At 38.1% G+C, this 20,679-nt stretch overlaps 1 protein-coding gene across 3 annotated transcripts in view; it reads right to left on the reverse strand.

The window, feature by feature from the left end:
• The window catches only part of ACVR2A (activin A receptor type 2A), a 53,373-nt gene that overhangs the window by 15,221 nt on the left and 17,473 nt on the right, over positions 1-20,679 (reverse strand). For 2 of the 3 annotated variants that reach the window (XM_083579143.1, XM_083579142.1), the window contains exons 2-4: positions 9,666-9,873; positions 7,120-7,229; positions 5,090-5,244 (exon numbers count right to left, since the gene is read on the reverse strand). In XM_083579143.1, coding sequence (XP_083435269.1) covers positions 5,090-5,244; positions 7,120-7,229; positions 9,666-9,873 — 473 coding nt within the window. Of the gene's footprint in view, positions 1-5,089; positions 5,245-7,119; positions 7,256-9,665; positions 9,874-20,679 lie in introns of those variants that run through there. The other variant, XM_083579144.1, reaches the window with a different exon arrangement.

Below are 20,679 nucleotides of genomic sequence, written 5' to 3' on the forward strand. Positions count from 1 at the left end.
TTCTCCTTTGAATGTAAGAGATACAGCAATAGTTACAGTATGACACAAATGAAATTTCAGTATTTAATATCATGTATTTAGAATCAAATGCTGAAATTGATTTTTTATAAAGTTTCCACAAAATAACCAATGTGAAATAAATCTGAGCATGCTGCCATTGTCGCAGAATCTCAGTGATGTACTATAATGCAGTCATAGCACTAGGGAGTTCAATCCAGTGTTAGAAACTGAGATATGAAAGCTGAGATATGGCCACAACAATGGAATGTCTAGGCACATTTTTTTTATAAGAAGAATACAAAGCTGAAAATGAATGAACTGCAGCTAAAATATTATGTTCGTTTTTCACATGGTCTAGTCCTTCCCCTGCCTAACCCCCTCATATTCTTAAGAGGGTCTCTTCTCCAGTCTTCAGAGAGCGGCTGGAATTTGGGAGGCAGAAAAAGGCCCTCCTTTCCTTCTGCTTTGCAGTTTTAATCTGAAATCTTAGGCACAGTACTGCGTCCAAAGCTCAGAAACTGCTTGCACTAATGAAATTCCTTGTTGCAAAACATGCGTAGGACAATGGGAGTTTTGAACATGGGTTCAATAACTGATTAAACAGATGGTTTTATAGACATTACTATGAAATTTTCAACTTTTCTAAAGTAATATGCAAGTATGAAGAATTTGATATGTTTCTACATTACACCAGAGGGCAGCATTGCATCATCTAATGGTAGCTTAAAACATTCTGAAGCAAGATCGAAAAATAATAATAAGAAAAACAAAAACACAACTCTATTTTAACTTTCTTTTTAAAGTGAACTTTTACTTTTTGAGTTAATACTTCTATTCTGGGAGGTCAACTAAAAAAATGTTATAAATGCAGTGTTTTCTCTCAATTTTGTTCTCTGACTTGCTATTAAATTACTCTGAGTAAAACCCTCAGTTTCATTTAAGTTTTATTCTGGCAATGACTGTACAAACTCCAGAGCTTCTGAAACAAAATCTGGAGCCTAAGGTATATTTTTTAAAAAAACCTTTAAAACATTTATGTCCTATTTATGGATTCTCGCTTATTTTTGAAAGATCATTTGTATTTAGTTCACTTTTACTTGAGCACCAATGGGAATGAGCAATTTATTTAAAAAAAATACAAGAAATGAAGAAAATAAAAAGGTGGCTACAACCCACATTAACCACCTACAGTGGTAATATGCAACCCTCATATTACTAAATACCAACCTAAAATAGTAATTTAGTAAAAGACCAACAGTATGGCAGTTTTTACAAATACGAACAAAAAGGCCTAGATCCTGCTGACAAGAGAAGTGGGATATAATATACAAAAGAGGACATCCTCCTTCATCTCTGGATGGAAAAGAAATCTAAGGGTTCACTGGAAAGAGTAGAGCTGCAGAGAAAAAAACACAGGACAGGACAAAGCTGAAAAAGAATCCAGGCAGAGAAGAGGATGGGAAAGGAAAGGAACATGTAATGCTAGGAACAGAATCACAATATCGAAAAGCTTTGTTCAGAGGATAAACTGTCCAACACCAAAATCTATCAGTACAGCAAGGAATAATGTGCAGAACAACACCATTTCTGAAATGCTGCAACTACCTCTATTTGCAGTGCCGATACACTTACACATTTTAGATATCCTCCAACACATCTGCTAAGTTCAGGGCATTATTATATTGACATTTTTGTACTGCATATGTATTTTTATATTATACACAGGCAATATGTATAATATAGGCAGCCTTGAGAATGTAATATTTTAAGTAAAATAAATATTAAGTTAGTAATAAACTGAAATTTTATGTTGAGAGAATGAAAGGAGGCATCAGTTTAGAGTGAGGAAGGAGTTTACAAAGTCTAAAAAGCTAAGTCTTCTTGCTTGAGCTGTTTTTAATTGTTTTAAGGATTTTTGTTGTTTTCATTTTACTGATTTTCTTTTTTTTATGTCATGCTGTAACCTGGTAATGACAATGATGAAAGGCGGGGTATACTTTAAAAAAATAAATGAACAACTGTCAATACGTACGACAGTTAAGTACTAAGAATATATTATTTTTTTTAAAAAAATATATGTAATGCCACAAAAGAAAGAAAGAAAGAAAGAAAGAAAGAAAGAAAGAAAGAAAGAAAGACCTTTTAACCCATTCCACAGCAGCATGAGACGACAGGCTTTGAGAATCAGACTTGCACTATCCCTCCACTTTGCACTTTGTGTTAGGACACTCTTGAAACATGGAAATACTCCAAGTTTCCCATGACTGTTGCTTTTATTGTCATGGAAAGACCAACTTCATTTTACCACTTTCATTTTTCATCAGAACCATGCTTTTAAGTGTTTGCAACACAAGCTTGGTTTAACAATAAACTAAGAGAAAGATGAGCCACTTTTAAAGGAACCAGAACAGTAAATAAACTCCGCTTAGCTACTAAGAATGATTTTGCACATTCAATTTAAGTAATAGCCACCATGCAGCAGCAGATGGAGGGTAGCCTTATGAAACCCAGTATCCTCACATTAACTAGCTCCCGCAAAATTGTTTTATGACAAGATTTATTCATCAAATTACATATGTAAACTTTTAAACACAGCTGGTTCATAGAAAACAGAAGCTTATAAAGTTATCTATAAACCATCGGCTACTATTGCAAAATTCAAAACTTTCTTTCCTGAACAGAGCTGCATTTTTGAACTGCTGAAAACTGCAGCTGAAACATGTAATAGAGACCAATCTATGAGGAAACTGGGTGGAGTGGAAAGAAGATCTCTGAAAACTTCCAAAATTAAGCAACCTATTTAAACCAACATAAAGGAGGATTCTGGTGTGGAGGTACATTTTAAAATTATTTCTCCCATGTGCTCTCTCTACCTGCACGCTTTTGAGAAGTACTGTACCACCTGAACACGCTTAAAATAGCCCTCAAACTAGAAGAGATCACTGTGCAGCAGCAAACACTGACAGCAATTTAGTTCTTAACAGCGTTTACACAAAATGATTCCAAATTGGTCAGCTAAGAGAGATACTTCATAAAAATGAGGTAGTGCTCATCTCCAAGGGAAACCATTTGACCTTTAGGCTTTTAATATAAAAAAGACCAGTATATCATGAACAATTCCTTTTCCATTGCAATAATCCTAAACATATGGGCACCCTCCTTACACCTGGTGCAAATGTGTCAATATCCTCATCTGTACTCTTGCATTAATGAGTTTACATCAAAAGCTCTACATCTAGCCAAATTTCTGCAACAAAAATGCTAATAAGAATCTGTATATTATTACTAATAATATTTTATAGGATCCAGTCCATTGTAGGATTCAATCCTATAAAATCTGTAACATAGGAACAATTCTTTTTTAAAAATCAGGTCATGTTTATTTTCTAATTTATAAACACAATAGGTAGTAATCAATGCTAGTCCAACTCAGACTAGACTCACTCAAGTTAATGGCCATGACTAACTTAGGTGCATTGATGTGTGTGTGTGTGTGCGTGCGCGTGTGTGCATGTGCGCGTACGTACATGCATGCAAATGTGTACATGCACACATACAACAACAAGTAGAGACAAAAAGGAAGTAAAGGCAAAAGGGAAGTTAATTTTAAAAACAGGTGATTCCAGAGAAACCAAGATAATATGTATCAGCACTGAATAATGCACTAGTTGAAACAAGCTCAAGTGGTAATCATAGCTTCACCAAAAGCATCACCTCCCTTGTCACAGATTGTATCCACTTCTAGCTATCTGACAGGACATTCAGAGCTTCCTGTTTGCATGCACAGCCAAGAGACTTGCTTTTATCTCAGCTTATTAAACAACACGACTAATGCCTGAATACAATCAAATTATTCACCACCATGTGTAAAGCTTGTGTGCCCTGCCTTTACGACACATATAACAGACCGCCACACTTTTAATTTTAGTTCAGTAAATTTAAGTTTTAATGAACTGGATTTTTTCTCCAGTGACTTTCTATGCTACAGGTTGTGAAGTAGGCACATTCTGAATTCTGAGCCAATGCTGCAGACATCAGTTACTAAGTAGCTGCCATGGGGCCATGGCAAAACACCAAATTACAATACTGCCTCTAACAGTGGAAATGGAACATAGCCTTATATTCCATGAATTTGTCTCATCCTCTTTTAAAGCTATTCAAGCTGGTGGGCCACTACTGTGGGGCCATCCTGTGGGAGTGAGTTCCATAATTCCAACTATGCAGGGAGTGAAGAAGTACTTTCTTCTAGAGTAACATTTCTTAAGATGCTGCTAGATTCTAATGTTAGAATAATAGGGACGCAGGTGGCGCTGTGGGTTAAACCACAGAGCCTAGGACTTGCTGATCAGAAGGTCGGCGGTTTGAATCCCTGCAACGGGGTGAGCTCCCGTTGTTCGGTCCCAGGTCCTGCCCACCTAGCAGTTCGAAAGCACGTCAAAGTGCAAGTAGATAAATAGGTACCGCTTCAGCGGGAAGGTAAACGGCGTTTCCATGTGCTGCTCTGGTTCACCAGAAGCGGCTTCGTCATGCTGGCCACATGACCTGGAAGCTATACGCCGGCTCCCTCGGCCAATAAAGCGAGATGAGCGCCGCAACCCCAGAGTCGGTCACAACTGGACCTAATGGTCAGGGGTCCCTTTACCTTTACCTTTTAGATTCTAATGTTTAATACTTCCAAGACCAAAACCTACAACTTTGTTTTTTAAGTCTAAAATCTCTGTACTTTTCTAATGAATGAATCCCAGAAGATAGAGATGAAGTTTACAACGGATTAGTTATGCAGAACATTCAACCACCATCCTGACAGTCACTTCAGGGAACAGAGGACACCTTCATTCATGCAAGGGCTGGGGAAGAAGCCCCCAGTTTCCACAAACTCCTTTCTCTAGTTGAAGACTTCCACACCACATGCTGACACTTCCAAAATTCTCAACAGAGCAAGACGTTGCAGTGAAAATGAGAAGCTAGGGAAGAAGCCACCGCTGAAGGAGAATTCCACTCATACTTCTTTTGATCCTAGTCATTAGATCCAGTCACTCACCATCATTTTTCTGCAACAAATGAATTCAGATAAAAATAACTGGCTTACCTGGGTTGGTACAAGTACTGGAGGATATGCTAATTTGTGGTGTCGGTACATCCAAAATGAAACCAGTATGATCACTGCAATTCCCATTATAGGCACAAGAGAATAAAGCAAGGTACTGAAAAGGGGTGGTTTAGATGCAACAGGATTGGAAGTAGCTGCAGGGGAGAAAAGTTCCCAGTTAGTCTTCTGACAGTGTAATACCAAGCAGAAAAGTACCAATTCTTAAAAACAGAGAAAAGTAAAATGGACTTCATATGAAACAGAGCATCATGGTATCAATGGATTAAATCAGATCAAAGGTTAAACACTGAAAGGTTTAAGCTCGCATTTCAACTTTCATTTAAGATGCTTTCATTGTGCCCATTTATTCATTTATACTTGACGTATGTTATGAGACTTGAAAGCTTGTGTTGTATCTCATCAGCAGAATTTGCTCCAGAAAGCAGTATCACTTTATCTCCCATGTGTCAGACACATAACTACTTTAAGACCCTCTAAGGATACTTAAAAATAGTCCCCAAATTTAAGAATGATCAAAATGCTTAAATTCTTGCTGAGAAGTTATTTTCAGTATGAATCAATGACAAAGTGAATGTTAAGAATAATTTTACCCTTTGTGCTTTATACGGCCTTGGACCCTCGTACCTACGGGACCGCCTCTCCTGGTATGCCCCACAGAGAAACTTACGGTCTTCAAATAAAAATATCTTGAAGGTCCCAGGCCACAGAGAAGTTAGGCTGGCCTCAACTAGAGCCAGGGCTTTTTCGGCTGTGGCTCCGACCTGGTGGAACACTCTGTCACAAGAGACTAGGGCCCTGCAGGACTTGACATCTTTCCGCAGGGCCTGCAAGACAGAGCTGTTCCGCCAGGCCTTTGGCCAGGGCACAGCCTGACTCCCTCCCTCGGCAATCTTCGCGGAGCTCTGGCCCAATAGTGGCCAGTGGCTTGAACTTAATTAATTTTATAATGAATGATTTTAGAGCGTTGTTTGTGTTGTACTTTTGTATTGTTTTATTGTTGTTAGCCGCCCTGAGCCCAGCTTCGGCTGGGGAGGGCGGGATATAAATAAAATTTATTATATTATTATTATTATTAAGTACTAAATTTAGCAAAACGTTATATAAAGTAGCTGTTTAGTGTTTGCCAGTTCATATTTATCACTTGCATTCAGTGAAAAGTTTATTGATTTTGCAGGACTATCTTTGAATTTGATTCACGCTATTTACAGTACATCTAATTTAGTCCATTTCAGCCACAATGTTAAACCATAGTTTAGTGTTATGGGAATGAGCCTCACACCTGCTCACTTCCCAGTCCTCCTCTGTTATGGCCAAGAGACTTGAAGAATCTCCTCTTCCAGGTTTCAATTAACTGATGTTGGTTACATCTGAACAGGAAACTTTGGTAAGTTTAAACAAGCCAGTATAACAGATCACTGTTTGACCCCAGCTTGTTTCAATATAACCAGGAGTGGCAAACTTGTGGCCCTCCAGGACTCTTACTCCCATTGGCCCCAGTTGTCAAAAGGTTAGTCAACCCTGAAATAAGCATAGTTTGAACTACCAATGCAACAAAATGGAAATATATGCTTCCACTCTTCTTTTCACAGTAATGTATGAGGAAAGAGATGAGGAAGGAAAGGGAACAGGAACAGAACACCCAATGGCCTCCATGGTTTGTTCTTATTGTTGTTCCTGTAAATATGATTACATTATGTCCAAGCTGAACCACTCGTATCACTGTGTATAGACATCTATTATGATCAGTGACCAAGACATGAAATTGTTACAAAGGATATTTATGGACTGAAGACCGTTGGAAACACAGCTATTTACAAGCATGTAGCTTTTAATGTTAAAAAGTCCTTCTGAAATTGGATAACTAAGATTTCATTTGAATGATTATAAAAGTTCTTATTAACAGAAGTTCTCTTAAGATCAGCACAAATAAGTGAGGGAAAATAACATTTCTCAATGTTGCAGAAATTGAACTGTGACTAACCGTGACTAACCAGAAAAACTGAACTTACGTTGTGTGACCTCCATTTCTGGAAAGTAGAAAAAATGTTGATTGCACATGTTGCCTTCACAGCAGCAGAAAAACACATCAGGACTGTCCTTCTTTTCTATACAGTCAGTTCTGAAAGGGTTTAAAACCAGTTACTCATCTTCATTTTACAATGGTATAAATACACAGACATGACTCTCCAGCAACTAATGCAAAGTAATAAAATATCTGCTTTTAAAACATTGCGTCATGAATCTACATTTGAATATTCTTGTTGCAGGTGTTTAAATCAGATCTGTACCAACTTTTCATTTGGCTCATTTATTGTGCTGTAAGGTGATGTTACAGAATGCATGACATTTCCCCCCAAGCAGCAGGTTACCTTTCACTACGAAATTGTGATCCATTCACCACTCTTAGCAAATCACACTGCCCATTGCTTCCCTTTTAATACTGCTGCAGATCATGCTGTGCATATTGCTGTGGACCTTTAAAGTCCTAGGAGCCACTTTAAAAGACACAAGCTACTCAATATATATAGAGGCTGATCTGCCTCCATCTCTGCCAAGAAAGAAGAACTGTGTGTACTATAGAATGCCTCCTTTCAAGTGGCAGGTGCAAAACATTTTGTTAAAAGGAACTTTCATTTCAGCTGAACCTTAATTTAAAGTATGAATCAAAGTAGCTTCTTTTCAGACTAATTTTAGCATGTTATCCTTCCCCAACCTGGCACCCCCTGGATGTTTTGGGAAAGTTGACAGGAGCTTTCATAGGCTGAAAACTATGGAACTTGCACCAATTAAGATTGGACTGAAAATATGCTACTGTCATTTCACACTTTGTATTTTACTACATCTCTTCTCTTGTTTTAATTTAGTTTAACACGTTAACTGATCTACTGTTATTATTTTTACACTATCTTATACAGAAGAATCAGAACATATTCACCCAGGATACTGCCCCCCCCACAAATACAAGGAAATTCATCCACATTTTAATATCACAAATTAATTATCTACCCACCTACATTTTAAAATTACTCTCTATATAAGTATACTTAGAAGTATATCTACATAAGTTACGGGGTTCAATCCTGATAATGGATGGTGCCTCAACCCCATTTTCAGGGACTCTGCACCCACCTCCCCTTTCTCAGCTCTCTCTCACCACAGCCCGCCATATTCAGCAGAGTATATCCTTCAAAAGAGGATCTGCAGGACTTGGGAGAGGAAGACGTGATAACTTAGTTTCTGCTAGCCCTTGGATATATGTGAAAGCGTCCTTTTGAAATGCTGACAGAAAGTTTATCTCCAGGTATTGGGGGCAGGGGGGAAATCCTATCAGTGCTTGCACTTTTCCACTCCCACCTCTAATAACACAATAAATTTTGATGTGGTGGCTTCTGAAGGGAATCTATTCCAAAGGGAATCTATTCCTTCTGCCATCCCCAAAGATACCCCCCCCCCCCAGTTTTTAAAAACAGACAGAGCAAAAAAAATCACCATCCTTCCATATCTTGTCTGGCACAACTTAAAATTCTGGTACTAAATATGAGTAGAAAGTAATTTTAATATATCAGTCCACTAAAACTAGAATGAGTCAACTTCTAAATTAATGGTTTCATTCAAATAGCCGCTATCTATTGATGAACAACAAAGAATCTTGTAGCACCTTAAAGATCAGAATTTGTGCAGTAAACATTTGCCCCTGCATATTGAGTAGACAACATGCTTTCTGTACCTTTAACAGCTATGGTATTTATTTTCAACTACATTAATAAATTAATAATAATAATAATAATAATAATAATAATAGCAGCGGCAACAACAACAATTTATTTATATCCCACCCATCTGGCTGGGTTTCCCCAGCCACTCTGGGTGGCTTGCAGCATATCTAAAAACATAAAATATCAAGTGTTAAAAACCTCCCGATACACAAACATACAAAGTGTAAGTGCTATAAAAAATATTGTAAAATAATGCTGACTATAAAAAAAATGGTATTTCAACTGAAAACTAACTTTAACAGTGTTTTTCTAACCCCATTAAAAAACCTGCAATAAAGCTGTCCTTGGTTAGAGAACTGTCCCCAAACAACATTATATGGCTTATGCCAACTTACTGGCACTCGCTTGACGTTTCTTCAACCATTTGTTTATGAAAAACTGTGGGATGATTTACTACCCCAATCTGCTAACACTGACTAAGGTAATAAATGAATCCCAATGGCAAAATCCAATGCATTTCTTTTTGTTTCCAGACAATAAACAGTAAGTGATAATTGGTTGAAATTTGTGGGCGTTGTACAGGTGGTGGTTTGTGACAACGCCGACTTCTATATGTTTGAATGTATGTTTGCTAGCACCCTAAAGTTACAAATGGCAAGTGCTGAGATAGCGACACTCAAAAAATTGGGTTGGCAGTACGTTAAAAGGCTCTGTAAGATCAAGACGCTCTGGGTTTGAAGCAGCCCAATTGAATTATAAGCTGTGCAGACTTTATTCAAGCATTACTTTTTGAACACATACATGAATAACAAATGAAAAAGTAGTATTAGTTAGCTTGCCTGTCATAACAGTTAATATCGTCCAGCCAGCAACCCTTTTTCACAATTTCAACAGTTCCAGAAATATTCTTCCACGTTGCAAAGCAATGTCGTCTTTTATCTTTATCACCGTAACACAGTTCAATGCCACTGCGATTTGTTTTATCGGTTTCCCAATTAGCATTGTAGAAGATGCACTCCTGTGTCTCTGATCTGCCTAGTATGGCACCTACATGGGGAAATCAATTACAAACCAAGTTATTCAATAAGGTTGCAACATGTTTTGGGTGTTCAGAACAAAACAGCATTAAATTTATCAATACTATATACGTATATTCTTCACAATTTATTTATTTATTTATTTATTTATTTAACAAACGTGTTTATATACGGCTATGTCATTTTTTAAAAATCCAGATGATTAGAGCAATGAAACATAAAACCATACAATAAAAACCATATAAGTTAAGACATCAATTAACAATTGGGGAAGAATGGATTCTTAATTCCCTGCATAGGCTTTGCAGAATAGAAATGTTTTCGACAGGCATTTAAGGGTTAGCACAGAAGATGCCTGCTGAATCTCTATTCTACAGAACCGGGCTGATGACATTAAAAGCTCTATTTCTTGTTGTCAAATGAGCCTCACCAGCCTGGAGAAAGGCCAATAACACTCCTGCAGATGATCTCATTGGTCAAGTTGGGATACAAGGGACTGGCAAATCCTGAGATACCCTGGACCTAAGGTGTTCAGGTAGTTTAGGTTCTGTTCCCAGTACTTATGATTTTACCTCAACTTGGCATGCATCTCAAACTGTTTTTAAAGTAAATAAATAAAAAGTAGCAGAATAATTGTCGCTTTGAACTATTGTCATTTGACAATTGTCGTTTGACAAACTACAAACACTAATAGCAAAATAAAGTTTCTTGCTGAAATGTTTTTAGAACAGAAGTAACATTTACGCAACAGTAGCCCTCTTAAGAAATAGACTATAAAAGAACTTATTTCAAAATATGTAACTGTCTCGCATATCCAGCTGGAGCCCTCTACTATAGGGAATGGATCTGATGTTGTTGGAAACTTGTGGAGTTACAATAGAAATGTCACCAATGAGACTTTTCGGCATGACTCTGAAGTTCTCTAATTATTTAACATGAAAGGTAACCAAAATATTTGAATTTTTGTCATCATCTGAAACTCAAATACAGGCAGCAGCCGTTTTAGGCTCGTCCAATATGTGTGTGATCGCACACACGCACATTGTGCTGAACCCTGAAGTGACCCCAAAAAAATCACAAAATGGGTGGGGTCGGGGCAGAACAAGGGTGTTTGCAAGCTTTCCCAATTAGCGTTCCAATTATATGCGATTTCACATAAGCATATGTGCCTTGGAATGTATCCTCCACATAAATTGGTCACAGTCTCTACATAGTCTAACAATCCCACCAATCATTGGGATCCATCATCTATAAATGTAGCACAAACCTAAAGCAATCTGGTTTTGTTACTACTGAATTATGTTTACATAATCGGTGCTACAATACATTTCAACTCACTTTAATCTTGCAAAGAAGGGGCCATTCACCCAGTGACATTTATTAAGATTCTTTAGTCAATAATTCTTTTATCTCTAAATAAAACCACAGACAAAATTGCAAAGCTAACATGAAGGACCTGTTTTTGAAAAGCCCCACTAGAAATCAGTCATCTGAAGTAATCAATGGAGAAATCTAGACACATTTTTCCAGAATGTGGAAAAAATGAAGATTTTTTAAAGTGGACTAACAGCTGAGAGATCAGTATTAAAATCACAACTTAGTCATGAAGCTCACTCTGTGACCTTGGGACAGCTACTCTCCATCAGGCTAACCTACTTCAACAGTTTGTTCTAAGGATAAAGGGGAAAAAGAATATTCATGAATTTTCCACCTTGAACTTCTTGGAGGAAAGAATGGATAAATAGAACACTGTTAAAAGAATACTACAAATAAAAATGTTTTTCTCCAGCCTGCTTGTTCCTAATCTTGAATCGGGGTAGGAGGATAGGTTTGGAAACATGAAAAACTCCTAAAAATAAAAAAGAGGTCTGGGACATATTTAGGCCCACAAAGACTGGGCTCTACATGAAGGTCCTGAGCAAATCGGGTGTGTGATTATCTGCTGGGAGAGGCTTGACTGGTAGAGTTGTACAGGCAGGGTGCGATCCATGTTCCCATAATACGTATTTGCTTTGCACAATGAGTTCTCATCTGAACCATTCAAAAAATAAGCTCAAATGATTAAGTAAAAAATAGATAGTGTAGAAAGACTCGCACTGTGTGCACCATTGCTGTCTCTTAACAAGTCTTGATCAAAAACAACATGCCTGAACTAGTAACCACACCTTTCCCCTGGCTAGCTACAAAGAATGTACTTTTAGTTGTGTGGAGGTGTGGCCTTGCTCAGCATGCTCAGAACAGAAGTACTGAGTTCCCAGGTCTAACAAAAGGATAGACCTGTTAAGGTTATATACATCATACAGTTGCCATCATGACAACAAGAGAGAGCAGGAAACTTCACAACCAGGACCAAGAACCAGTAGCTCTGATAAGATACAAATTCATTACCAAGGTTTTTCTGCCTAGAACAGTTGAGTGGGTCCTCATGGCCAATTTTGGGTTGAGATTGGTTGAGTGGTACAGAGACTAGATTGGCCAGAAATGTCTTTAGGAGGAGCCTCTCAAATTTCAAATAGATTGTGGAACGGTGTACAGAATAAAGAGTATGGGCTTTGAGATTTGGGAAAATTCTTTAAAAACTGAAAAACATTTCAGTAAGTAGGGCTAAGCCCTGGTTGCCCTGATGGACCAGCCTCCACTCTTACTAGCGATGATAAAAATAAAAAATGAAAACACAAAAAATAAGGAAAGGGAGGAGTGGGAATAATTTGACTACTTTCCAAATGCTTTTAAGCGTATGACAAAATCTTTACCAGTTAAGCAAAATGTTTTGTCTTTTATTAAATCACGAATCTAATCTGTTTAAATTTGCAGCTCTAATTTGGCCCAATATGCATACAAACAAGTTGGAAAACCCACCAAATGCCCAAACCACAACCACCCAACAATAAGCCACCACAACCCCACAAGTGTCTAATTATGTGTCCTTTGAGCTTGAGGTCCAAGTGGATCAGCATGGTGAAAATCATCTATGCATGCACAACAACTTACGTTGTGTTTTGGGTCGTATCCAATGATGACTTTCTTTCTGTTTGTGTGCGGCAGGTTAGCCTATTTCACCTACCCTACCTCTCCTACCTATTGCAGTATATCCCACATATTGCAGGGGTGGGGGTTGAGATCAAATACAAATCCAATGCATATATTTGCCCTTAGAGGAGGTACAATGTTGAGGTGTTGTACTCATTAGTCAAGTCAAATTCTTGATCTTATCCCATTGGTAGATTTTCTCTATTTTGCCATCATTTGAAGTCTCCACTGTCATATCCCTTCTACACCATCTTATCTCAATGCTTGGTTATTATTTTTCTTACTGACAGTTAGGTATGTTGTTTGTTTTTGGCTCCCTTCCAAATCATCTCTTATATCCATTCAGACATTCTTATTCACCTTCTTGTTTCTGCTCTAAACATTCTCGATCAACTCTTGCCCTATGCTACACATCTTGAATTATCTCTTGTGTCTTTATATCAGTTTACAAGTTTGTTCACATTGCAGCCTAGTTTAATTTCAACAGAATTTCTGTTTAACGACTCTTCTTTAGTCTTGAGAACCTCCACATATATTTGCCTGCTTAATAAGGGACTTCCAGAACTTTAAAAATGACTAGAAGGAAGGGCTATTGTAACACAATCCAAGTAATCTCTCGTGTGTTACCATGGATGTTGAGAATTTCCCCCCATATTTTCTTTTTCCTTCAATATCTTCCCAAGACACCTTCAGAAGGGGGAAGCAAACTGAGGAGTTCCATACATCAAGCTGTATGGTTGTTTATAAAACATATGCTTAAATCTGGATATTTCAAGAATTGTTATAAACCTATTTCCAGGGGGGTAGGGATCAGAGGACCGACTGTAGAAGTGTAAGATTGGGCCCAACACATCAAGTCAAAGAGGCACGTCAACAGCAGTTATCTGCAAACCCAATTTGGATCTTGAGTGCAGAATGGGAAACGTCCCCCAGAAAATGATAAAGTTATTAATATAAATAATGACAACTTTGGCAACAAAACAAGTAATGGCAAATTTTCTACAAAATAGTACTGAAAACATTAAGTAGTGTTTGCACTGCAGATTTATTTAAAAACATACAAGGGGTTATATCTAAGAGAAAAAAAGTTAACAAGCCAACCAAGTCAAAAATGAATGCTATTAAATATCCATTAAGTCAATTAATATAAGCAAGCATCAAATATATCTATGATGTTTTGAGATATTTAGCCCAACCCAAAGATGCTTGCTTTTTATTTCTTATCCCTGTAAAAGCAATTAATACAACAGGATTACCATATGTTTGTTCTCTTGATAAAGAATGTATTTATGAATGCTATAAAAGCAGTGTTGCTGTTTTGTTTTGTTTTTTCATTTTTTACACTATGGCAGATTTTAACAGCTGTGTGCATTTCTATTACTAAAAATAGATGTGAATAAAAGTTTTAGAATTTGAGTAAAGAGCACATTGTCAAATGTAATTGAAAAATATCCATCTACAGGCAACGACCAACTGTGTGTGGGTTACATTTCAGACCCCCCCCCAAACACGTCAGTGGGGCCTGCGTAAGGCTGTCCCACCCCATTCTGCCCTTTTTTGACTTATGACTTTTCAGGGCACTTTTTGGTTCAGTGTGGTCCCACACATATTGGATGAGCCTAGAACAGCCGCTGTCTATGCCACCAAACATGCTTTATCTCATGCATAAAAACGTCACCTTCCTTCTCTCTACAGCATGCCCCCCCCCAAAGATCTTGAGCAGATGTGGAAGGGTGTGCGAGCGGCAGAAGAGGAAGCTGCAATGCATAAGTTTGCTTGCACAAAGTAGGAGACCGCATAGTTTTAATGAGTAATCAAAGCTATTTTTTTCTTAGACTGGCATACTTCAGAAAAAGCTCCTGAACAGAAAACATCTGCAACACACATTAATCCCCTTTAGTCCACAATGTATTGCCATCTAAGCCAATGGAAACAACTTTCAGTTAAAATAGATGTATGTCATCAATATAAACTAAAAAGGGAAACTACAAATGCCAGCTAGTAACTGGTTATTTATATAATGAAGTTCTTATAAAAGCACACTACTCAAATGAACATGAATATAGTTTATTTAAGGTCCAACAACAACAAAATAACACTTCTCAAATGATGTAGGAACGAAGATTGGCTTAGGCAGTTGTAACATTATGATAATTACAACCCAAACACACACACTTTAGGCACAATCCTATCCTTGAGTGCTGGTTGAGAGGCTCTTGGGATCTGGTGGAAGCCCTGCTTCTTGAGCAGAATACAAGATACATTGCAGGCATGACAGATACAGTACTCCCAACAGAACTCAATTCCAGTGGTGAAGATACCACAACACTAATTTGGTGCATCATGGTTTTACTATTCATATATACACAAAGGGTGTTCAGTATATTTTGTAACTTTACAGAGAATGAATACAATGCAAAAATATAAGCTACTGTTCAGCTTAAGGTGAGCATAACAGATGTGTAAATAAAATTATTAAAATACTATGTTTAGACTAAGGGTGGAATTCAATGTTGCACTACTATAAACTTTTCTTCTATGCAAGCATTTAAGCTTGCCAGACAGAATGAACCCCCGCCTCTCCGTGTACACTGTCCTGGGCGTCCCCTTAGCACTACCCCGAGCCAATTGGGGGCACATGAGGAAAGAAAGATCAAGGTGAATTGTTCATGGAATGGTGAACAGTGGCCTTTGAAGGCCATAATCCTAAACAAATAGATGAAGGGCTAAGTTGGTGTACTCATTGTGTATCCCATTTTAAACAATGTTTCAAGAGTTTAAGCACAGCTGAAATTCTCTTCGTGACCCAGGATATAGCCAACCCAAACTGCAATCAACCCTGAAACAACTGGTGCTATTACAAACTATCCAAAATTGTCTTAAAAAGATGGCAAAACTCTGAAAAGTGGGGTTTCATCCGTAACCATCCATTATTTTCATACAAAAGGTAACTGCAAGATGGGTTCCCTAGAACTTCACATAACAAAGGATTGATTAATCAAAGAAGTTTTTGGAACAGTTCCACTCATGTTTTTCTAACACTGGCATTCTGTTTCCAGAGGTTAAATTCAACTCAAGGCAGTTCTTCCCAATAACTGGCTCACAGCCATCACCTCAGGAGATCCTTGGAGACTGTTTGGCTCTTCCTTGACAACACACACAAGCACACCTCACTATTAAGGAGTTAGGCCTTGAGCATGCATCTTATAATCCCTTTATAGCCCTTAGCAATTACTACCTATTTTGATGTTTTAAATCCCAGGTATGAAGACAATTTGCTGACAATGAAGCACAGACAAGGCAGCAGTAGATTGGGCTCATAATCAAACACTTGAAATTTGGCAGGCATTACCAGCTTGAAAGACAAGCAGAATAAATGCAGTGAAATTTATGGCAATTAAACAAATTTTATTTTAATCCTTTGTCAATTTCTTAATGAATAGCAAAGCATTCTGAACGCCCCTAGTATAATGTTTTCTCTATTACAGGCAACTCCCCACTTGCACACAAACTACTTACATGCGTGACCCTGGAATGTAACTCCCACATAAGTGAGGAGTCGCATGTACTGTCTAATACAAAGCTATAGCTTACTGGATAGTTTGTGGATCACACAAAGATGATTCTAACATGTTCTTTTAAAAATGAGAATACTTGTTTGAAGAGAGTTTATACTTAAAACATGTACCTAAACTCTTTGTATTTTGCACACTAACTGCAATACATTATATAGAAAAACCCTAGAGTAGATAGCTTAGGATAAATATGGTCAGCATGTGTCATTTTGGTTTCTTTTTTAAATATAATGAACTAATCCAGGAAGAAGGCTGCAACACACACAACACAATTTAATAGAGTAGAAATGTCTATGTATTAGCTAAAAGCATATAAACTTCATGTTACATTTGAACAGCAAGGGGCTCGCTCATCCTTACTCATGTAAGGAAAGGGCTACAGGTATGCTATAGCTACAAGTTCACTAGCAAGTTTGAAGGGAGGGTGAATTCTCTGAAGAGCAATAATAAAGAGAGCTGTCTGGTGTATAATGGGAGGAGCATGAAGATGATAGTAAAGAAAGTGAAAACAGCCTAGAATCAGCTTAGTTGCAGAAAACATTTTGCATGAAACAAGGACCCCGGTTCAATCCCTGGTATCACACAGAAAGACCTGAAATGTTGAAGAGTCACTGCCGGACAGTATACAATGGGAGCTATGAGGATTAATGGTCTGATTTGGTACAAAGAAACTATGTATGTTCCTGTGATAGGAGACAGCTTGTTCCTCATAAAAACAGGGTAAACAACAAAACCCACATCTCTCCTTATACACTGGGATAATTAGAGCAAGGAAACACTTTATTTTAATCACATCAATGGTATTCCTGCAACCCAACCAGATGTTATATGGGAGATACGCAACAGGATTTCTTGTCTGAAAGGTTTGAGCTTAAAATGGCAGGAGGGATGGGTATATTATGGATGCTTTCCAGCAATAGGATTACCGTATATTACTAATTGTGGCCCTCCAGATGTTGCTGGACTACATCTCCCATCACAATCCTTGCCCACTGGCAATACTGTCAAGGGCTATAGGGAGATAGTATCCCATAAAAGTCACAAATTCCCCAGCCCTGGTATAGGAAGGTCTCTCTCATCAGCATGTGATGCTTAAGAGCGTCCTAGACAATATTTTATGCTGCCTAAATGGTTTCTGAAAGAAACCCACATTTTGGAAGTGGAGATTACTCAGTATTGGCACTGGTACTAACAATTGATTTGTACTGAAGATCACTGTGGTGAATATAAAGTACACTGTGACAATGCAAGGAGTTCATATTTAAATATTAATCTTTTCAGATTATCTATAAAGCAATACTATAAACACATCGAGCTCAAGGACCCTTTGCCATTTTTTGGTCTACACTTTGGCAGTGCATATTTGTACAAAACATTTAACAGCATTTGCAGAACCTGGTAACTATTTTTTCAAGATGTCTTTCAAATTAACTAAAATATGCTGCACTGAACTTTTATCAAAAAGTGGGATAAAACCACCACGATCTCCCCAACCCCTCTGCTTATAAACCATTGCAGCCAAAGGGCAACAGAATTGTTCATCTATACAAGATTATGAATAATCTAGTTCTCCAGTATTACTTAATCAGCACTATTTCAAAGCAGAGGCACACCTTGGCATCTCTCCTACGAACAATGAAACATTATTGGTATTGGTTCCATAAATACTCTTCAGCTCACCAACAATTTGAAAACTGAAGAGGAATGAAATAAGACCATACTAGTTCTCAACATGGATAAATTACTGCTCCAAACATCCTTATACCAGTGTTAGAAACTGGGATAGAAAAGCTAGGAGCCAAATGACCTCTGGGACCTGGGTTGTGGGAGCCAAAACAGAATGTCTAGTCACCATAGGAGGGGGGGGGCATGTTTGGCAAGACTATTTATTTATTATTTTGATAAGCATGAACTAGTGTGCAATTCACATATGCAGCACATTGTTAATATCACATTTTTAAGCAGAAATTGTTACTACATGTTTAATTTGGTGTTTACAATAAAAATACTGGTACCATACTTCAGTTTTCAAAACACTCTACTCTTTATTGTGAAACTCCTTTACATACTGTCTATCCTTAAAAGATACTTTGAGGCTTCATAGCACATACATTTCAGTAATCCTTGGGTGTCAGCCAGGTGCAAAAAATGGCACCCAGACTTTCTGAGGTGCTCACAAATGGAGGATATTTAGGCACAAAATGCACCTGGCGCTTGCTAATTTTGAACCCTGAACTGAAATCAATAGAAGTTTGAAAGTTAGTTTTTAAGGTCTTTAAAATGCATTGACCAACCTGTTTTTTAACAACTAAAGCCAACATCATGAGTTTCAGTGGAGAAGTGTTTGGGAAAATATTTTATTTTGATTGGCAGGCATGGGTTTTAATCACAGTGATTATTTTCCCAGGGCACTCCAATCATAGTGAAGGGATGTTGAACTCCTTCCCAATCACTTGCCATTTCCTAACAATTAAAAATCCATACTTCAACAATCAATTTGTTTTCAAACCACTGTTCGTTCTTCCCTCCCCATATGTCTTTGCTTAGATATTCTGAAAACTTTAAGAGGGCTCACATTATATGATCTCTGCATATTCTCTCTCCCTTAGTTCAACTGTTGGATATGTCATATTATTTATTTGTTCATCTTTATTCAAATCCTTCCTTTTTTCCAACAAACACCTACTATAATTATTTGCTTTTCATTCAGTTCTATTCTTTTTCCTTGTTTGTGCAAACTTCTCAGAGTCCACCCACCATCCTGCTGATACATATGTTTAGGTTTTTTTCATTGTGAATTGTTTCCCTGCCCTGGTTTTACATTGCTTGTTCAAAGTTTCTAAACATTCTTCCGTTCTCCCTCTCAGACTTCTAAAGGTAAAGGTAAAGGGACCCCTGACCATTAGGTCCAGTCGTGACCGACTCTAGGGTTGCGGCGCTCATCTTGCTTTATTGGCCGAGGGAGCCTGCGTACAGCTTCCAGGTCATGTGGCCAGCAGGAATAAGCTGCTTCTGGTGAACCAGAGCAGCGCACGGAAACGCCGTTTACCTTCCCGCCGGAGTGGTACCTATTGATCTACTTGCACTCTGATGTGCTTTCGAACTGCTAGATTGGCAGGAGCAGGGACCGAGCAACGGGAGCTCACCCTGTCACGGGGATTCGAACCGCTGACCTTCTGATTGGCAAGTCCTAGGCTCTGTGGTTTAGCCCACAGCGCCACCTACATCCCTCCTCAGACTTCTACTTCCCCCTTAAATCAGCTAAACCTGCTTGTCCCTTAAAGGAGCTCCCGGTTGTGTTGCTTATTGGTAAGACTACTACCTTGCACTTACTCAAGGCACCTGCCTCATATTACCACTTCTCAGACTGTCCGCTGAACATATAGGAAGGTGAAGTGTTTTCTATTTTATTCATCTTCCAAAAAAAGAGAGAAGTCTTTCCTTGCAAAGAATCACTCCAGCTAACATTCTGAAAGCCGGTAGGCTTCACTACCTCAGAAGGGACAAACATGCCTGAAAATTGCACCCAATTCTGACAGAAGATAAAAAAGCTAGATACTTTTAAAACCTTAAAGTTTTGAGCAAAGAGCTCTGGAGGGAATCTGCCTGCAAAGAGCTCTGGAGGGATCTGCCTGCAATTTGGCAGTCTTAATGCATTCAAGAGGGGGTCATTTTGCCTTTAAATATCATTCTGTGAGATCAGAGATGGAAGGTACCCTGAGGATCATCTAGTTCAAACCTCCTTCAATGCAGAAATATGCAGCTGTCCCTTATGGGGATCGAACCTGTGACCTTGGTGTTATCAGCACCATGCTCTAACCAACTAAGCTATATTATGCTTCTTATATAGCCACTTTTGATTCCCAATTATTGGGGGGGGGGACACAGATAAGAGGCAGAGTTCTTGATTTAATCAATTCTTTCTGAGATAGAAGGCTCACTTCAACTGCGACACTAATGCAGGCCTCAGCCAAGATGGCACTGCCTTCAAAAGATGCCTCTTTCTCACTGGAGAAAGAAAATGGTAACAACATCTGAGGAGATGAACTTGCAGCAGAAGAAGTAATAAAGGAGCTTATTAAAAATACGTAGAATGAACTAATGCTTCCACTGAAAACAAAACTGACAGAATTTAACATGTGGCTTGATTGTTTAACAGAAACAACTACAGCAACAAAATAATTAAGCCAAATCTAAGACAAGATCAAACA

This window comes from Podarcis filfolensis (assembly GCF_964270895.1).
Source record: "Podarcis filfolensis genome assembly, chromosome: 1".
Taxonomy (NCBI): Eukaryota; Metazoa; Chordata; class Lepidosauria; order Squamata; family Lacertidae; genus Podarcis; species Podarcis filfolensis.